This window comes from Moschus berezovskii, chromosome 12 (genome assembly GCF_049115385.1).
Source record: "Moschus berezovskii isolate FMDL1 chromosome 12, NW_MosBer_1.0, whole genome shotgun sequence".
NCBI lineage: Eukaryota > Metazoa > Chordata > Mammalia > Artiodactyla > Moschidae > Moschus > Moschus berezovskii.
This window is the reverse complement of record NC_142471.1, coordinates 93,414,072-93,433,789: the sequence shown is the minus strand read 5'-3', so window position 1 is coordinate 93,433,789 and position 19,718 is coordinate 93,414,072. Positions and strand designations below refer to the sequence as shown.

Genomic DNA, 19,718 nt, shown 5'->3' with positions numbered 1-19,718 from the left:
AAGATTGTGTCCCTGGAAGAAAGTCCTCTGTGGCTCTCTTTCCTCCCTGACTAGGGACAACAGTATATGGAGGTGTGGCAGCCCTTTTGTGACCGTGAAGATGGTACTAAGGAGGGCAGAGGAGGAATAAAAGAGGCCCCCTGCCTTGTGCTGCTGCCCCAGCCCGGGCTACTTCCTCTAGATGTCTGCTTATAAGAATGAAAAAAGACATTTCCATTGGTGTCAGCGAGTGTTTGCCAGGTTTTCTGACATTTCTGACGTTGAAAGCTGGGCATGTTCCTGATGGACTGTGGGCTTATGTGTATATCTCCCTACTTTTCAGGGCAAGTGAAAGTGCTAGTCGCTCAGTTGTGTCCGACTCCTTGTGACCCCAGGGACTGTAGCCCACCAGGCTCCTCTGTCCATTCTCTAGACAAGAATACTGGAGTGGCTTGCCATTCTCCTCTCCAGGGGATCTTCCTGACCCAGGGACTGAACCTGGCTCTGCAGCATCGTAGACAGATTCTTTATCATCAGAGCCACCAGGGGAGCCCATTTTTTGTGTGCATTTAAGATTGCTATCTACACTGAATGTTGGTACCCACTGTTCTAAAGATTCTTGCTGAGGAATGAGGATGTGAAGGAAATCTACTGTTAGCTCCCTGACACAAGCTTCATCAGCCCTGGCTCCCGGGGATGACAGCCCCTAGCAGATGCTGATGTGCTGGGTTGAAAGTACTCAAAAACACGGAAGGTCATGTGCGAGGTTTAAGGGCCTGCTTTCACAGGAAGGTCCCCCAGAGGTGGGCATGGCAACCCATTCTGGTATTCTTGCCTGGAGAATCCCATGGACAGGGGAGCCTGGCGGGCTATAGTTCATGGGGTCACAAAGAGTCAAACACGACTCCGCAACTAATACACTTTTCAAGGCTAAAAGCATTCTCAAGGTTATGGGCTTGATCCAGAAAGTTACTTACTCCCCTCCCTGCTGCTCCCCAAGCCCAACAAGTTGGAAGTCCCATAGCTGGCTGAGAGAAATTGAAGGTTTCCTAATGCAAGTATCAACACGCTGAGACAGCAAGCACTGGGCCGTTGGGCATCCAGGTTTAAATCACGCAGGCTCAGAAACAGATCGTGTGTCTCTGTCTGTCTGCACACACACACAGTGTGGCTGCATGCCTGACATGGTTGTGTATGACAGACATCCCCACATGCTCCCTGTCTGTCTGCCCTGACCACAGACAGGGGCGTATGCGCGCAGAGGTCCAGCTCTTGCGCTCGCTTGAAGCCCTGTGTCCTGGAGGAATTTCATCACCTCACTCTATGCTGCTGCTGTTAAGTCACTTCAGTCGTGTCCGACTCTGTGCGAACCCATAGACAGCAGCCCACCAGGCACCCCCGTCCATGGGATTCTCCAGGCAAGAACATTGGAGTGGGTTGTCATTTCCTTCTCCAGTGCATGAAAATGAAAAGTGAAGTCACCTCACACTATAATGCTCCTTAAACTCTACTGCACAGAATGACCTGCGAATGCTGGCTAAGATCCAAACTCAGGGACAGCAGCTGGTCAGGGGTGAGGCCCACATTCCTGACCACCTCCCAGGGGAGGGGACACCCCTGGCCAGTGGAGCAGACATGTTGAGCGGCAAGGCTGTGAGAGTCATGACATCTTTCACTTCTGTGTTTAGGGAGAGGAGAGGCTGGACAACTCTGATCAGCTATGTAAATATAGCAGTTCACACACGTACGAAAAGCCTGTATAACCCCCCAGTGTGGTTGGTACCAGGTAAGGGAGCAATCGCCTTCCATGTCATTTTACCAAAATCACACTCAGACCGTCACTTAATGAAAAGCTTACCTTGAGCTGCTATGAATTTATTCTTCTCTTTATAACCCTAGAGAAATAAAATCAGATTTGTGATTTTTCAGGATTGTCATTGTGGAAGGACTTTACAGTTAAGAAAGTAACATTTATTTGTCGTGGAGAATTTGGAAAACACAGAAAACCAAGAAGAAACCTTGCCAGGAGTTTCAGAAATAACATGCTATTTCTGCGTATCCCTTGCCAGTATTTTTCTGTGAATACCTTTCCAGATATGCAAACAGACACACAGGCACAGATATATATTTTTTAATTGGTTAATATGTACATATTCTCTTATACTGAATGTTTATAATAATTCATAACTTATATTAAATGATCTTTTAAGGTTCAACTAAACTGGATTCGTAATAATCCATTCTATATGATTTTATTGAAAATTATCTAACTCGTCCCCTCTGTTCTGTTGGGTCAGTAATATAAATGAGTATGGGCTTCCCAGGTGGCTCAGTGGTAAAGAATCTGCCTGCCAAGCAGGAGATCTGGGTTTGATCCCTGGAGTGGAAAAATCCCCTGGAGCAGGAAATGGCAACCCACTCTGGTATCCTTGCCTGAAGAATCCCATGGACAGAGGAGCCTAGTGGGTTACAGTCCCTGGGGTCGCAAAGAGTCGGACATGACTGAGTGACTAAGAAGCAGCATAAAACAGTCTCCTTTGGGCTTATCTTCAACTTAGGAACGAATCCCCAGCACAGACGCTAATTCAAAAGGCGCAGGGCTTTCATGCTCTCTGTGTTGTGGCCGGTGTGGCCACCGTGTTCAGGAAAGTGGGCCAAGTTACCTTCCTGGTCCCGGGAAGAAGGGGTCCAGTGGTCCCCATCCAAACTCAATCCCCGATGGTCCAGGTATGAGTGTCATGCTGTGTTGGGGGGTACTTACATCTATGTAGGAAGCATTGATGTAGTCTGAACACGGGGTTCCATCCACTTGGCTTAAAATCACCCTGGAATGGTCATCTGCAGAAAAAAACACCACCACAAAAACCGTGACATTAGGCCAGGGAATGACACGGACAGGATTAAACACTGTGAAGGATGTTACCATGGTGACCACGGGACAGAGGGAAGTTCTTTGTACACACTCCTGGGAGATGCTCAGCGTCCTGGGTGCAGGGACGCACCTGTTCCATCCAACATGGCACCTCGGCCTCAGGACAGGCCAGGCCCCAGAAAGAACTGAACACACACAGGGCATGACGACAGGTAAGAGCTTCAGGGCCCAGGAGTCGGTGTGCTGGCCCCAGGAGCACTTCCGGGGCCACGCTCCCAGGCTTTCCAAGGGGAGCTGTCCACCTCTGGACAGGTGGGCGTCAGGCCTGAGGGCTTGGGACTCCAAACCCCAGTGCTCATGCTCAGGTCTGCCCCGGAGCAGGCAGGTAACTGGACTCACACGGATGGACTGTGCAGGACGGACCATTGCCTGGAAGATTCTGGCCTGTGGTTCCAGAATTTTCCAGTGTGTGAGGGCCAACCAGGGAGGGCTGTGTGTGGTGTGTGTGTGTGTGTATGGTGTGTGGTATGTGTGTGAGTGGTGTGTGTGTGTGTGTGTGTGTGTGGTGTGTGAGTGGTGTGTGTGTGGTGTGTGTGTGAGTGGTGTGTGTGTGTGTGTGTGAATGGTATGGGTGTTTATGTGTGTGAGTGGTGTGTGATGTGTGTGTGTGAGTGGTTTGGGTGTGAGAGGTGTGTGGTGTGTATGAGTGAGTGGTGTGTGAGTGGTGTGTGTGTGTGTGAGAGTGGGGGTGTGTGTGTGTGAGTGGGGGTGTGAATAGTGTGTGTGAGTGGTGTGTGTGTGGTGTGTGTGTGTGTGTGGTGTGTGTGTGTGAGTGGTGTGTGTGTGTGTGAGTGGTGTGCATGTGGGTGAGTGGTGTGTGTGAGTGGTGTGTGTGTGTGTGTGAGTGGTATGGGTGTGTGGTGTGTGTGAGTGTGGGTGTGTGTGTGTGGTGTGTGTGTGTGTGTGAGTGGTTGTGTGAGTGGTGTGTGTGTGTGTGTGTGGTGTGTGTGTGAGTGGTATGGGTGTGTGGTGTGTGTGAGTGTGGGTGTGTGTGTGTGGTGTGTGTATGTGTGTGAGTGGTTGTGTGAGTGGTATGGGTGTGTGGTGTGTGTGGTGTGTGTGTGTGAGTGGTATGGGTGTGTGGTGTGTGTGAGTGTGTGGGTGTGTGTGTGTGGTGTGTGTGTGTGTGTGAGTGGTTGTGTGAGTGGTGTGTGTGTGTGTGAGTGGTGTGGGTGTGTGTTTGTGGGGTGTGCAGTGGTGTGTCTTGTATGCAGTGTGAGTAGTGTCATATGTATGTGAATATTGTGTGTGTTTGTGGAATGTGTGTACACATACACGTGGGGAGACTTTAACCAGGCCCCATATGACTTGCACGGGTCCATGTCACTTCTGCCTTCACGGGCCCCATTTCTCCATCAAAGAAAAATGTACACACTCTATTTTATGACTGCATTGTGCGCGTGTGTTCTGAGTTGCTTCAGTTGTGTTTGACTCTTTGCGACGTCATGGACTGTAGCCTGCCAGGCGCCTCTGTCCACGGGATTCTCAAGGCAAGAATCCTGGAGTGGGTTGCCATTTCCTTCTCCAGGGGATCTTCCCGACCCAGGTATCGAACCCGAGCCGCTTACGTCTCCTGCATTAGTAGTTGCTATAAGGATGAATATGAGCCAGACTAGGTTAGGTATATATTTCCTTCTGATTCTCAGAAAGTCAGACCATTTCGTGGGTCCCTCCCGCTGTGGGTCTGGGTCTCCACGCTGGTGTGTAAGCGGCCGACCACTTACAGGAGTCAAAATGTATGAAGAACGCCCAGACTGGGGCCCAGGGCTCTAGAATCAAGCTGCTTCTGGGTTACTATTCTGTGCCGGGCAGTACACGGTGGGTACTCTGTATGTATTTACTGCATTAATTACTGGATAGTTCTGTGTTCTTCTCTCTGCTTTGTCCCCTAAGAGTAGCCAGAGGACTGAAACTAACCAAGAAGGGTGTGTGTGTGGGGGTCTGGGGCAAAGATCCCAGGTCACAGACAGGCTGTCTCCCCTCTACACAGAGAACTGCTGGCTTGACCACAAGCGTATGGGCTGGGACACCTGCTGTCTGGACACCATACCCTGCTCCTAATAGAGGACAGGTCAGCGCAGGTCTGGGGAAGTCACGGCCCGCAGAAGGCAGTCAGGGTGTCAGACACCAAACTCACAGTCCTCAAAGGCTCGGCCCTGAGACCCTTGGCCCTGAGGTAGAAATAGCACCGGTGGAACACGTATCAAGCTAGTTAAACATGATTTGGAACAATTTACCCTTCTGAGGACAGCTATAGAAAGCAGGGGGTTAAAAATAGCCTTCTGGTTAGATTTAGCATCTTGCAGTTCTAAGAGCTTCCTGTCTTTTCATTCTAAAAAGTCACACTTCTCCCTCAAAACATCATTTCCTAAAATTATCCCTGGTTGGCGTCTTTTTCCAGAAAAGAGGAGGATGCTCACTCGCCACTGGGCGTGGGGCCATTCCCACACGCAGCCCCTCAACACCCCAGGCACGCTGACCTCTGTCCTCAGAGCTCCCTGGGCTCACACCAGGACTGGCTCCTGCCCCAGGGGCATCTTGTAAACAGGATGCTCTTAGAGGGCTTCCCAGGTGGTGCCCGTGGTGAAGAATCCACCTGCCAATGCAGGAGACTCAGGAGAGGGGGGTTGGATCGCTCAGTCTGGAAGACCCCTTGGAGAAGGCAATGGCAACCCAGTGCAGTATTCTTGCCTGAGAAACATCCCAGGGACAGAGGATCTTGGCGGGTTGCAGTCCATGGGGTCACCAAGAGCTGGACATGACTGAGGGACTATGATTTTTCCCTTTCTTTCTCTGCATGGGGAAGGGGGCGGGAGAGGGAAGGTATATGGGGCTGAGGGATTGGGCCCCTGCCCATCTCCCTGCCTGTTGACCCGACCCCACCCCAAGTACAAGCAGGGTCTCCCAGGCTTGGGGTGTGGGAGCAGGCCTGGGAGCCCCCTGCACAATCCTCCCGTGATCCAGCTGCCCCAGGGCACCTCTGGCCAACCGCCCAGGTTAACCAAATTGGCTTCTCCTAGGTCTCACCCAGCTGGCCTCCTCCAGGGCACACCCCAGTGTTTCCAGGACACGGTTCTGTAAATGTGTCCTTGCACCGACGAGAAATGCTCACATCAGACAGAGTCCCTGGGCCCGTGGTGACCGCCAGCGCCTCAACTTCCTCTGGCCTGGCACTCCTGGGCCAGGAGGGGCTCGGGCAGGACCCACACTTTACCACTTGCAGAGAACACCGGCTCCCTTCCGTAATACAAGCCAGAGGAACGCGGCTTAGACACGACGGGCATGAAGCAGGCCCTCCTGGGCCCTGCTGGGGACCCTCGGGGGGCGGGGGATGCCCCACCCTGGGCCACCAGAGGTAATTCCCACACCTGGCTGCTAACTCCGCTCCATGGAGCTCAGGCTGAAACCACTCTTGATTAGCCACATAAACGTTCCCTTTAGAAGGAAAATGGCTCAGTGATTAGAGAGAAACGTAGGCCAGGAACCTCAGAAAGGGCTTGGCAGTGAGCTGGCCCTCCACACACACATCATGCAGTCAGCGCACAAACTAAGCTAGTTAATTCAGCTAAGAACAGACGCTAGCTTCCAAATACCCTAATTTTTATTCAGCGCAAATTAGGCCAAAGATCCCCAACCTCCTGCATGGCGTTTCTTTCCCTTGAGCTGTTCAAGCCATGGAACTTGCCTCTGATAAGCCTCATCCAATTTAACAGCAAATCCTCTCAGCATGACCTTTGCCCTGAGTCTAGAACCTGACCCTGGTCTAAGCCACCCTCTCCGCTTGGCTGCGTGACCTGTCGTGTCCCTGGAGCTCCCTTGGCTTTCTCTACAAATATGCGTGGGACAGAAGACTACTTGGTTAATTCCTCTGGTTTTAGTTGACCCAAGCTCATGGTGGACTCTATAAACACACACATACATACACACACACAAACCCAAACCAAAAACACAAATAAATCCTACGCATGCAAAATAGAAATGAACTGCTTCTATCAGGTGCTGAAAATCCAGAGATCACATAGATCAGGTGGACCACAGCTTCTCTTACCCACAGGGCAGATGGACTCAATTCTGATCCTAAAACTTCAGCCAAGAGCCACCTCGCTGAGGGCCAGCACAGGCTGGCTTGCTCCACCCCATGGAGGCTCTGCCCGAGAAGGCAGGTCCCCTCTTTGTCGGGCCTCCAACGTGAATTCACCAGGGTCTTCAGAGGCTACCCTTCTGCCAGCCTGATGGCAAAGTGGACAGGAGGGTCCAGGCTGGAGAAATGACGTCACAACTCACCCCACCCCGCCCCCCAGGCCAGCTTCTACACAGGCATCTGGGAACTCTGGGGGGTCTGTCTCGGCACTGAGGCCTCCAAGGCACAGCCCATCCAGCAACGCCACTGGACTGGTGTGTCCATTCTCTGGCCCCACCACCCCCTGGAGGCCACAACCCCCACCCACGACCCCCATCAGCTGCAGTGGTGAAGACTGGGATGCTTTCAAGCCTTCCCATAGAGCTGCCAAAGCCCAACAGGTCTCTGAACTCTTGTCCCTTCTGTCCTTGTACATGAGCCTTGACACTGGTGGCCCAGGGCACCGTGTTCAAGATGGGGAGACGCTCGGGACCACTAGCTGCCCGAGTACAGGGCTCAAGGCTGGGTCCACAGCAGGAGCTCTGCCAGCCGGGGCAGGTGGCATCCTCCTGCTCCCATCCCCTCCCCACCAGGCAGCCCAGGTCTCAACAGTGAACACAGGCTTGGCACCCAGACCACAAATGGCACAGGCTCTCAGAGCCCCAGGTGGCAGACAGACACCTAGACCCCCACGTGTGAAGGCTAAGCAGGTGTCCTGACCCGGGCCCTGCCCTCTGAGCACCTGGACGTCTGCTGCCTGCACAGGCAGAATCACCAGGAGCTGTAAAGCAAGGCTGAGTGTTGGCAGAACGCCACCGATGACGCAAAAAAAAAAAAAAAAAAGAGCAAAATCTTACTGGGAAGGATGTTGGGGTATCGGTTTTTTTCTCTGTTTTCTTCTTTATTGGCCAGTTCAAAAGTTGCTTGCACGTGTCCAGACGGCAGAGACTAGAAGAAAATGCAGAGTCAGCACTGAACGTGAGGAACCAGCACCTCGTCTATGCAGCCTCCCTCCAAGGGCGGAGTCAAGAAAACGGGTCTCTGAGCAAACTACCTCCTGCGATTTGCCCGTCCCTCTGATCCTGCCCAGAGAAGCCTCTGCCTTGGGCACTGGGCCAGCCCTGGGCGGGGGCCGTGATGGAGACACAGGCCAATCTTCCCTGAGGCCTCCTGTTCACTGGGGCCGACGGGGATGCACAGTGATGACCCACAGCTGGACTCTGAGCTGCATCCAGGCCGCCACTGGGCCCTGCATGGCCAACAAACCCCTGGGACCCAGAAGCCCTGGTCCGGAGCAGGCCCAGCTCAGGGAGGTAGGAGGTGGCCATGGCAGAGCTCTGATCCAGGGCTGAGGACACAGACGCTGGGGCTGAAGGAGAGGAGCTGGGGCTGATGGTGAAGACCGTCCTCCCCTAAAGATGCGGCGTGGACCAGCGGGACAGACACCGCTGCGGGTTCCTTGAGAACCCAGACTTGGGCCCACCCCCCCGTCAGCATCGCAGTTACCCGCATCCCAGCGGGCCTGCACGCTCTGCCCTAACCCTCCTTTTGTCTTGAGGGGAAATTGGGTCTCGGGGCTCTGCTAGGGCCCTACAGCTGATGGGCAGCATAGCAGATGTGAGCTGGCATCCTGACTTTTAGTTCTTTCCACCACTCAGAGTCCTTCGGCCCTTGTTGGAGCCAAACCTCCTCTCACATTTGCTCGCTGCTGGGGAGGGTCCACGCTCGGGTTGGGGGACAGTGCTCTTCTAAGACCACAGCAGGAAAGAGCCTTCTGAACCTCCTTCAAACATCCAACCCGACCGTCGGGTCAACTAGGTGCCAATGGGACTCGAGTAAGGAGTGTTAACGTTTATCGAGTATTTTCGATGGGCTGGGCACTGGGGAAGGGCTGGGTCACCGGCCTTCACAACCCACCTAGCAGCAGGTGACACTAGGGCCGACCATCACTCCTGTCCTGTAGATCAGCAAACAGAACCCCAGGGTGGCTGCTGAATTGTCCAGAGTCACCTGCCTGGCAAGTAGCAGACAGTGGGAGGGGACCTGGAGCTATCACCTGGATCCCGAGAAGGGCACTATCTTCTTTAAAGTGTGGACAAGCAGGGGCTTCCAGGGTCTGGGGCTCAGGGCCCAGGAGACTGGGGCCCAGCCTGGGGTCAAAGTCCCAAGTCAGGGCCCCCTTCTCTCAGGACAGGGGGTTTCTCTATCACAGACTAAGCCCCTGCCAGCCTGTGTCCTCTCCCCATTCCACGCTCAATGGCCACAGGCAGAGGCTCTGCCCAGGTCAGTGTGAAGGCCAGCCCAGCGGGTGCCTGGGCAAGGCCAGTGAGCAAGGTTTCTTCCAGGCTAGTACCTCCACTGCCACGGGGAGCTCTTGGCCCTTCATCAAAGCTCTTAACACTGAGCTTCCTGATCAAACCTCAACACGAAACATGTGACCATGTTCTAGAGCCTTCTCTTTTTCACCTCAAAGCTATTTTTGACCCCAGCCCTGAAAATAAAAGAGGCATGAGACCATCATGGCAGGGGCCGGGGGGGTGCGTGATGTGATGGGTTAGTTAAAACCCACAGAATGTGCAGCTCTGGAACCCTGATCTGACCTGTGCTGCGATCACGAGTCGATATTGATTTATCAGTTGTGACAAACGTAACACACTCAGGCACGATGGTGCTCATTGGGGAAACCGTGCAAGGAAAGAACAAGTGTATGGGAACTTGGTACTTTCTGCACAATTTTTCTTCTAACGTAAATCTGCTCTAAGAATGCTCCATTACAATTAATTTATTAAAAAAAAAAGAAGAAGCCTCCCTTTTCCTAGGAAGGTGAGGGGGGTGCAGGGTGGGGCTGAAGGAGTAGCTTGGAGACGTCCGAATGGTGAGGATGAACTGGGCTGTGACATCCCCAGCCATGACCCGAGAACAGAGCCGGGACACGGGGTGATGTCCCGACTCCATGGGTGGTGGCACAGGGGGCCACATGGGCAACAGAGGCAAAGCGCCCTGGGCCCCGTACCATTTCCAAACACACGGGAAGAAACAGCCCCTCCGAGCAGGCCAGCGTTTCTCCCGCTGTCAGCCACCCAGGAATCGTGTCTCTGAGCTCCGATGGCTCAGGACAAATAAGGGGCCTCCTGGGGTGGGGGGGTCTGCCATTCCTGGGGCACTGCTATTGTACCCAGAGTGCCCTGCCTGTGGCCCCCGACAGATAAATAACTTGTGATCAATTGTTCTGTTATGTATGTTGGCTCAAATGGTTGTGGGTTTGTTTGAGGTGATGTTTCATAGTAGCTCAGTTGGTAAAGAATCTGCCTGCAGTGCAGCAGACCTGGGTTCGATCCCTGGATGCGGAAGGTCCCCTGGAAAAGGGAATGGCAACCCACTCCAGTATTCTGGCCTGGAGAATCCCATGGACAGAGGACCTGCCGGGCTACAGTCCATGGGGTCACAGAGTCGGACACGACTGCACGACTAACTTTCCTTCATTTCAAGGATCATGTGTGTCGCACACAAAGACACGCCCACATTCCTCTCCCTCATTCCGGTGTGCACTGCGCTGGGCCCTCCCCTAGGGGCGCCTCCCTGGGCCTTTCTGCAGCACTTAGGATTAGGTCAATTCCAGGCACTGGGCTTGAAATAACCCACAGGGGAGGGACAGAGGCTTCTGGCCTCCCAGCTGTCTGGAGAGGGACGCCTGCAGGACTCAACCAGGGGTCTGGGACAGCCTTGGCGAGCTCAACATTCTACCATGGTGCGCGGACGGCCGACTGGACTGTCACAGAAGTCGTCCTTAGATGGATGGCGCTCAGCCCCCTCCCCTGCAGACACGGGACCCAGGCCTTAGCTCTTTCATGGGCTGAGACACTCCTGCGGGGCTGGGTGGGCCTCGTTTCACAGATGAGGAAACCGAGGCAGAGGTGCGGCATGTTGCCCAAGCCCTGCAGGCTGGCGAGAAGCAGACCTGGGGCAGGCACGTGAGCACCTAGCCTCCTGCATCGGCGCCTCCATTACTCCACCAAACAGCTCCCAGCGCCAGGTCCTTGTTAATTTCAAATTCATGTCAGCTTTGATTGGCCAAGGCACACGAGTCCAGACTCCTCTGGATCGACTGCTCTGAGACCCACCCATCTCTCTGCACAGATTCTGGGCGGGGAGCTCAGGACAGAGGCCAAAAAAAGGAAAAAGAGGAGTGTGGGCCCACGGCAAGCGTGGGCACCTGCGGGGCCACGCATGGGCTGGTCGTGGTGGTCGCAATGCTCTTAGCAGCGGCTTCCCGCTCACTTGAGAGAGGAGTGGACTGGGGTCCAGAGGGGGCAGGCCTCTGGGGTCCCCCAGAGCCAGGACCGGACTCCACGTCCTTGCTGGACTCCGACCTCTCGACCCTCCCTCTTGGCCCTTTCCTGAGCAGAGGCAGTGGGCAGGGGTGTGGCCAGGAAGGCTGTTTAGTGGCTGCGGTGGGTGAGCAGGGCAAGGCGCTTGCTTTGGTTCCAAAACGGAAAGGAGTATTCCAAAAAACCCAGGGGTTAAGAAAAATCACGTTTGATTTCAACATCTAAAAAACCCCTAAATTAACACACATACACACAAATCCATGATGAACAAAATATTAAACTTTTAAATATAGGCAGGATCAGTTAACAGTGGGGTCACAAGCCCTGTTGGAGCCTGGGGTCACAGGAGACACCAGAGGGACCCTGTCTTTATTTACAATTATTAATTGCTATTTTGTTCAACATGGATGGCTGGCATCGATTTATAAGAATTGTATGAAAATAGTATCTATCCAGAAGATGAGGTGTTTTGGCGCCCCCTTACACACTGCATCTGGGGCAAGGGCCTTACCTGCCTGACTCTCTTCTCGGGCCCTAACTTCTGAGATCTGTGGCTCAGCTGGTGACTTCTGACTCAGCCCTCCCTCTGCAAGGCCAGTCACCAGCCTCCACGTGGAGAAAAACAAACGCCAGAGGAAACGGGACAAGAAAGGCGGTAGGGAGGCGGTCCTGCAGCCAGCCGCCGACCTGGATAGTCACTCTGAAAACTGGAGAATTAACTTCTGCTGTCAGGCTGGGAGGCTGCAAAACAATACGGCCTGGAGCTGTCTTTCACTCTGACCTAATTTCCCAAAAAAGGGACACATTTGGAAACAATTAAAAGGAAGCAAGATAAAGGCAAAAGAGGACTTGTGTTAAAAAAAAATAAGCCCAAAGTATGGTCTAAATGCGCCATCAGCCTGCAGTTCCTTCCAGGGCTGCTTCTGGGTGAAAAGTCACTTGTCTGCAGCCGGAGTCGCCCTGCCTTCAGAGACCACAATTGTGCCATCTTTGCTTTTCACAAAGTCCGAGCCTCACATTTGACCTGGGAGGTCATTAAGGCATCTTCCCACCCGGCTCGTCCATGATGAAGGAGACGGACTGACGTGTCGGGGCCGGGGTGGCACAGGCAGAGCCAGGAGCAGGCGGCCCTCCTGCTGGAAAGCCGCCCTCTTTCAGGCTTGACGCCGGCGCGTGGACGTTTACGAAATGAGGAAGATGCGTAAACAGAGACTCAAAACCAGGGATAAGCACTGAGCAGCCAGACCCAAGACAGCCTTTCCCAGTGTCTGTCTGTCTGCTTGGCATCCAAGCCCTATCTGTACCTTTGTCCATCCATCCCTGTACTGTCATCTGTGTGTGCATCCACCTATCCACCTACCTGTCTGTCTGTCTGTCCACCTGTCTAGCTGTCTGTCTGTCTGTCTACGTGTCTATCTGCCTGTCTATCTAGCAGCTTCACAATTCATGGGACATTAAATATTAGCAACTCAAGGGGAGGTGTCATTATCGTACACTTGTGTTTTTATTGAGAGTTAGGAGGATCTATTTGCTACCAGCAGGCTGGACCAGTTGGTTAAATTCATCTTAATTAGCTTTGCCATTGTTAAGTCCATCCAAACCAGCAGTAGCAGGACCAACACCCTGACTCGGGCAGAATCGAATGGCTGTGGAGGCAGGGTGATGGCCCCTCACGGCCACCCCCCGACCGTCTAACTGAGGTTGTGCAGGGTGGTCCACGGGCTCCTTTGCTCTCAGCGTGGTCCGCTCACCCTGGTCCTGTGGTCCGCTCGCCCTGGTCGTGCACGGCACTGGGATGACGGCGCTGCCTTCTTACTTGATTCAGAACTCAGCGCTCAGGGTGTGTGACGTGGAAGGAGGCTCTGAAACTCCTCCTCAACCATCTTATCAGTGGGGGGGAGGGTCAGCGGAGGGCATTGCGGCAGAAACCGGGTTTCCTCAGAACACCGGTTTGGGAGCTGCGTCATGGTGGATGTGAGCATTCTGGGCCTTTGGGGTAATTTATCAGGTAACACAACACCCTACATCCCAGCTCCCTTCCACACGACGAGACAGAGGGCCCAGACTCACATTGAACTCCTCCCGAAAGCGCTTGCAGTCGTCCGCTGAGCGGGCACGGATCTCGTCCTCCAGGTGCGCCACGGGGATGGGGAAGAACTTCTTCGGCCCCGATGGGGACCTGCTGAGAAGCATCACCCTCTGCTGCTCTGTGGGGCCAACAGAAACACGAGGCCGTTGAGCCGTGCTTCCAGATGGGCGGGGGACTTACTGACCGGACGAATGGACAACCTCCTGGAGGAATGACGCAGCTGGAGGGGGATGTTCCTCTCAGACCATGAGCAGCTGAAGGCAAGCTCTGTCTCCTACAATATACCCTCATCACTCATCGTGACGGCTGGACAGCCCCCTCTGGCTGTGTTACCTGCTCTTGCCAACCAGAGATCCTCCCAGCTCACTCGGCCACCCATCCACCTGTCTTTCCATCTGTCCCCTGCTCCTTCTACACAGGACTTAGGCACCTTCACACTCCAGGCTTGGAACAGACTTGAGTAACGACAGGTTTCTGGGCATAAACTGGTAACACACTGGGAACCTGTCCAGATAGAAGGCCCCCATGGGCACAAACTGGTAACACACTGGGAAACTGTCCAGTTAGGAGACCCCCATGGGCACAATCTGGTAACACCCTGGGAACCTGTCCAGTTAGGAAACCCCCATGGGCACAAACTGGTAACACCCTGGGAACCTGTCCAGTTAGGAGGCCTCCATGGGCACAATCTGGTAACACCCTGGGAGCCTGTCCAGTTAGGAGGCCTCCATGGGCACAAACTGGTAACACCCTGGGAACCTGTCCAGTTAGGAGGCCTCCATGGGCACAATCTGGTAACACCCTGGGAACCTGTCCAGTTAGGAAACCCCCATGGGCACAATCTGGTAACACCCTGGGAACCTGTCCAGTTAGGAGACCCCCATGGGCACAATCTGGTAACACCCTGGGAGCCTGTCCAGTTAGGAGACCCCCATGGGCACAATCTGGTAACACCCTGGGAGCCTGTCCAGTTAGGAGACCCCCATGGGCACAATCTGGTAACACCCTGGGAGCCTGTCCAGTTAGGAGACCCCCATGGGCACAATCTGGTAACACCCTGGGAGCCTGTCCAGTTAGGAGATAGTCCTGTAACAGATAGTCCTGGTTAACAAAGGTAACGACAGTGACCTTCCCAACAGTTACTCAAACCCCATCAGCTCCAGGAGAAATAAGAGAAAGCACCCTTGTGTTTTTGAGGGGGCGGGGCTAGAGTCTTCGAAAAGGAGAAGGGCCAGGCTGCAAGGGGGTCCCCGAAAAAGCTACTTCCACAAACTCAGAGCAAGACAGACAGCAACCCCTGAGGCATACGCCTCCCATCCTGGAGAGTGAGCCGCTGTCCTCCACGAGGCCACACGGCTCTGCTGTCACTGGCGGCCGGGCCAGTCCCCGCCTGCAGAGCTGTTCCCGTGCCCAGTCAAGAACTGCCCCCAAGGGCTCACCCCTCCTGGAGACGGACACTCCAGGATGAGCTAGGCGGCCTCGCCAGCCACACCCTCCTCGCCCCATCCGGGCTGTTGGGACGGGCGGGGCAGGAGCCGGAGGCAGGGAGGAGGGGCCTAGAGGCCACGTGCTGTCATCCAAGCGTGGTTGCGGGTCCCCCCGGCCCTGCAAAACTGCCCTCGTGGGTCTGGCCAAGGTCCCTCTCTGCTGAGAACTCTGCAGAGTCTTGGGTCAGTTGTGCAATTCAGGTGAAGTCTGACAGCACCCCTGCTCCCCCAAACCATGGAGTAAGTCGGCAGTAAGCTGACTGAGGAACTTGTAGTCACTGGTATTTTTTTTAATTTATGTATCCTAATTGGAAGCTAATTACTTTACGTTATTGTATTGGTTTTGCCATACATTGACATGAATCTGCCCCAGGTGTACATGAGTTCCGCTGAACTGGTATTTTTAAAAGCCTCAGCCTCATGCACCTCTCTCAGACATCTCAACGTGTGGGAAGAAAACCAATGTGCCTTTGTAAAGGGGCATTTACAAGTTAGTAGCTGAATTTGGAACCTAAAAAAAATGATAAGGAATGCCCCTGACCCTCCGCGTTGCTCCGTCAATTCCCTTTTTTCATCTGACCTGAAAAGCAGTGTGGATTCGGGGGTGAGGGGGGCCCTTCTGAAAAGGTTGGTGATGAGCCCACCTGTCTCACTGAAGGCTGATCTAAGACTCCCTGACAAATGTCAGATGTTTCAAAATCCTGTGAAAACGACAGGATGTGCAACACCGTCTCCCTCCAAAGCCACAAACTGAAACGCCTCAAACGTCTGTTTCACACCAGAGCGAAAACGACGAAAGCTCTGAAACGGGGAAGCACTGATTATAAAAGACAGCATGATGCCGGGTGATGCCAGACGAGAGTCGCAAAGCTGGAGCGGTTTATTGTTTCAACGTGAAGCTGCAAGGAAGGCACACCTCCACCCAGCCCTGTCCGGGTCCCCCCTTACCTTGCTCTTCAAGGATCCCGTTGGGCATCTTCTTGTCGTTGGCACTGACCACCGCCTTCCTCTGCTTCCGGAACCTTAGAGACACAGATCATTAGGGGGTCAGTCCAGGGAGCTGGCCCAGAGCCCAGGGTCCCGGGGTGGCCCAGCAGGGGAAACCCACCAGGTGAGACGGGAGAAGCTGCTTCTGCTGCTCATGGCTGAGCTGCTGCCCGCCCGGGTCCAGGTCCCTGCCCGCCCGCCTGCCCTCAGCCGCCCGGCCCCGCCCGCCCGCCCCCAGTCACGGCCTCCCTCTCCGCATCATTTCCTCCCCAGCAGGTCGGGGCGAGTCAGCGGCCCGGACACTCCTACCTGAAGAAGTAGGCGGCGAGCAGCAGAAAGAGCAGGAAGACTAGCAGGGGCAGCAGGAGCCAGGCCAGCAGGGGCTGCGGCGCGCCGGGGGCCGGGGGGCCTGGGGGCGGAGCGGGCCCCCCGTCAGGACTCCCACACGAGGGCCGCGGGGGTCTGGGCAGGGGGCGGTCCCCAGCGCCAGGCTCACGGTGTGCGGAGCGGCCCCCACCCCACCAGCCCTCTTCCCTGTTGCCAGACCTCGCTTCACAGGCCACCGATTAGCCCCCGTCCCATCAGCCCTCCTTCCCGGACACCGGGGCCCCGCTTCGCAGTTTGCAAACCCTCTCCTTCGACAGCCCTCCTTCCCGGACACCGGGGCCCCGCTTCGCAGTTTGCAAACCCTCTCCTTCGACAGCCCTCCTTCCCGGACACCAGCGCCCCGCTTCGCAGTTTGCAAACCCTCTCCTTCGACAGCCCTCCTTCCCGGACACGAGCGCCCCGCTTCGCAGTTTGCAGAGCAACCCCTCCCTATGGACCTTCTTCCCTGATACCAGAACCCAACTCAACAGTTTGTAAACCGTCTCCATCAACAGCCCTTCACCCTGGACTCCAGCGCCCCACTCTACACTGCTTGTAAACTCTCCCCTTCCGGAGCCCCTCATCGTGGACGCTGGCTCCCCACTTCACAGGTCTGCCATGCAGTCCACTGCCCTGGTCACTGGTACCACCCAGGTGCCTCCACTTAGACGCACAGCAGTGTCGCCAAGAAGAACCTGAACCGGGGATCCGGTTACCTGACTGGCCCAAGGCCCCCTGCTGCAGGGCAGGGAACGCCCAGACTCCCATGTGACCTGTTTCCCCAGGTCCTGGGAACCTGACGCTCCCCATAACAGGAGATGGAGGAGAGTGGGGGTGCAGACATCCCCCTGCTCTGTCCCAGGACGGGTGGGGAGCCCCCCAGGCCTCCACACGAGCTCAGGGTACAGGCCAGCAGCCTGACCCTTGGCTGGTCAGAGACCTGTTGCCACATGGTAAGCCGGTCTCTCAGAGCTGCGAGCTTCTGATCCCGCCTTCTGATCCAGCCTGCCCAGACTCACCCTTGCTCCCAGCCTTCACCCCTTTCCTCCACCGGCAGGTTCCCCCATCCCTGGACACAACGTGCCTGCCCGCAAGCTGCCCTCCAGGCCTGAATTCCAGCGGGCTCTGGTGGCCTGGCTGCCACCCTCAGACCCCACCTCCTCACCAAAATGCCCTCAGTCCCCAAGGAGCACCTCGCATTCCAGGGCACACCCGCGAGGACCGGGGCTGAGCGGCCGAAGCCCCCAGAGAGGGGCTGTGCGTATGGACAGAACCGACCAATCACCGTGGTAAATGGGGTTCCCTGCTCTGGCTTTCTGTCAGATGAGGCAGCTGCCTCTCTTCTTGAAGGCGGAGGTCAGGTGGGCACTCCCAGTGACCAGCGGGCTCGGGAGGCTCAGGGGAGCTGGGGGTGTGCGTGTCTGTCTTGCTGGACTGGACACGTCTCAACCCCAGCCCACTGGGACCAAGGGAAGGTGCAGCTCAAGAGCTTAATTCTCTAATTCAGATAGAAATCTCCATTTTTATGTAAAAATGATCGGATTTCTAAATATTGGTGAGCAGTTTTGAAAGCCAACCTGGGCCTCCGCAGGCTGGGTTGTGTTCCACCCAGGGCCACCAATGGGCTCTGCATGGGAAGTCGGTGTGGTGACTAAGAGGAAATTTGAGTCACTTTCTGTTTTCATTTCACACTGAGGTAGCTCAGACTGGGTGGGGTTGAGGGTCCGAGCGGGGGGAGCAGAGGAGGCCTTTCCCGGAGGCAAGTAGGCTGGTGGTCCACTCAGGGCAGGCTTCCCCACAAATCTCCCCCAACTCTATGCAGCCAGTGCTCCAAGTCAGGTGTGGACAGATGTCCGTGCAAATACGCACGCCCACACACCTGAGAAGAAAATGGCACTCCACTCCAGTACTCTTGCCTGGAAAATCCCACGGACTGAGGAGCCTGGTAGGCTGCGGTCCATGGGGTCGCTAAGAGTCGGACACGACTGAGTGACTTCACTTTCCCTTTTCACTTTCATGCATTGGAGAGGGAAATGGCAACCCACTCCAGTGTTCTTGCCTGGAGAGTCCCAGGGACGGGGGAGCCTGGTGGGCTGCCGTCTCTGGGGTTGCACAGAGTCGGTCACGACTGAAGTAACTCAGCAGCAGCAGGACAAACCTGAGAGGTGTGCACGAGCGTGCACGGGCGTGCGTGGAATCTGGTCCTGGAAGTTAAAAGTCGGGGGCTGTCCTGGGAGTTCTGGCCTTAGCAGTGCATCTGTACACTTCAACTTGTGCAGACCACCTGCTGGAATGGACGGCCCTGCGAGGCAGCGGTGGGTGGGGAAGCCCTTTGGTTCTGCCTCAGGCCTGCGGATGCCTGCTAAGTCACTTCAGTCGTGTCTGACTCTGCAACCCTATGGACTGTAGCCCGCCAGGCTCCTCTGTGCATGGGGTTCTCCAGGCAAGGATACTAGAGTGGGTTGCCATGCCCTCCTCCAGGGGATCTTCCCCAGCCAGGGATCGAACCCGCGTCTCTTACGTCTCTAGCATTGGCAGGCGGGTGCTTTACCACTAGCGCCACCTGGGAAGCCTCTGCCCTAAAGAGCTGAGTTATCAGTCAATCATTTTATTTTTCGGGGAACGGAGGACTGGGGAGCCAGTCACCCTGGCGGTGCCCCCGGTGCCACCTGCAGGCACATCAACACAACTGGGACATTTCTTCCCGACTTTTGGGCAAAGTGTGCTCTGCCGGGTTGAATGTTTTGCTAAATGATCCTGCAGGTGCTGAGCCCTGGGCCAGCAGAGGCCAACTTCTCTCTGCCTGGCCCAGGGAAGCACTGTCCCGAGGGTCCCAGGCTGCAGTGCTTGCCAGTGACCCGGTACCCAGAGGGCCAGCTGGGAACAAGGCAGCGTGATGTATACAGTTTGTCTATCTGCTGCCATTTCTGGTCTTTCTTTTCTGTGGTTTTGGATTTCTCTGGAGTTTCAACATGAAGACGGTGCGGCTAGTTGCCAAAGATGGTCAGGCACCTGGAACTGCTCTCCTGGCTGGAGACTTAGTTCAGCAGGGAACCTCGATTCTCCCCGCTCACAGGGGCCTTTGTAGGAGGTTTGTTCAAAGTCAGGAAATCATGTGAAGCCCTCAGGCTGGATGGGGTTTGAACTCCTGACCCCAGGCTGAATGGTACCAACTCTAATCACCTTGGTGTACCTCTTCCTGGAGGGAAATTGATAATTTTTGTTTTCCTGAAGTCCCGTCATGACCAAGTCATGATGCTTAATTTCATGGGTCAACTTGACCGGCCACAAAGAAAATTGGTCAATATATCTGAGTAATCTTGGTGTTTCTAGAGGGACGGTCTTTGGATGAGAATCAATGTCTGAGTTGTTATTCTGAGAAAAGCAGACAGCCCTCCTCACGGTGGGTGGGCCACATCCAATCAGTTGA

The 19,718-nt window shown here is 55.0% G+C and overlaps 1 protein-coding gene across 8 annotated transcripts in view; it reads right to left on the bottom strand.

The window, feature by feature from the left end:
- The window catches only part of PTPRE (protein tyrosine phosphatase receptor type E), a 182,467-nt gene that overhangs the window by 20,569 nt on the left and 142,180 nt on the right, over positions 1 to 19,718 (bottom strand). For 6 of the 8 annotated variants that reach the window (XM_055424395.2, XM_055424397.2, XM_055424401.2 and 3 more), the window contains 6 exons: positions 16,232 to 16,331; positions 15,884 to 15,957; positions 13,430 to 13,566; positions 7,889 to 7,979; positions 2,741 to 2,817; positions 1,838 to 1,874 (listed from right to left, as the gene is read on the bottom strand). In XM_055424395.2, the coding sequence (XP_055280370.1) occupies positions 1,838 to 1,874; positions 2,741 to 2,817; positions 7,889 to 7,979; positions 13,430 to 13,566; positions 15,884 to 15,957; positions 16,232 to 16,331 (516 nt within the window). Of the gene's footprint in view, positions 1 to 1,837; positions 1,875 to 2,740; positions 2,818 to 7,888; positions 7,980 to 13,429; positions 13,567 to 15,883; positions 15,958 to 16,043; positions 16,127 to 16,231; positions 16,334 to 16,874; positions 17,689 to 19,718 lie in introns of those variants that run through there. The other 2 variants (XM_088842428.1, XM_055424404.2) reach the window with 2 other exon arrangements.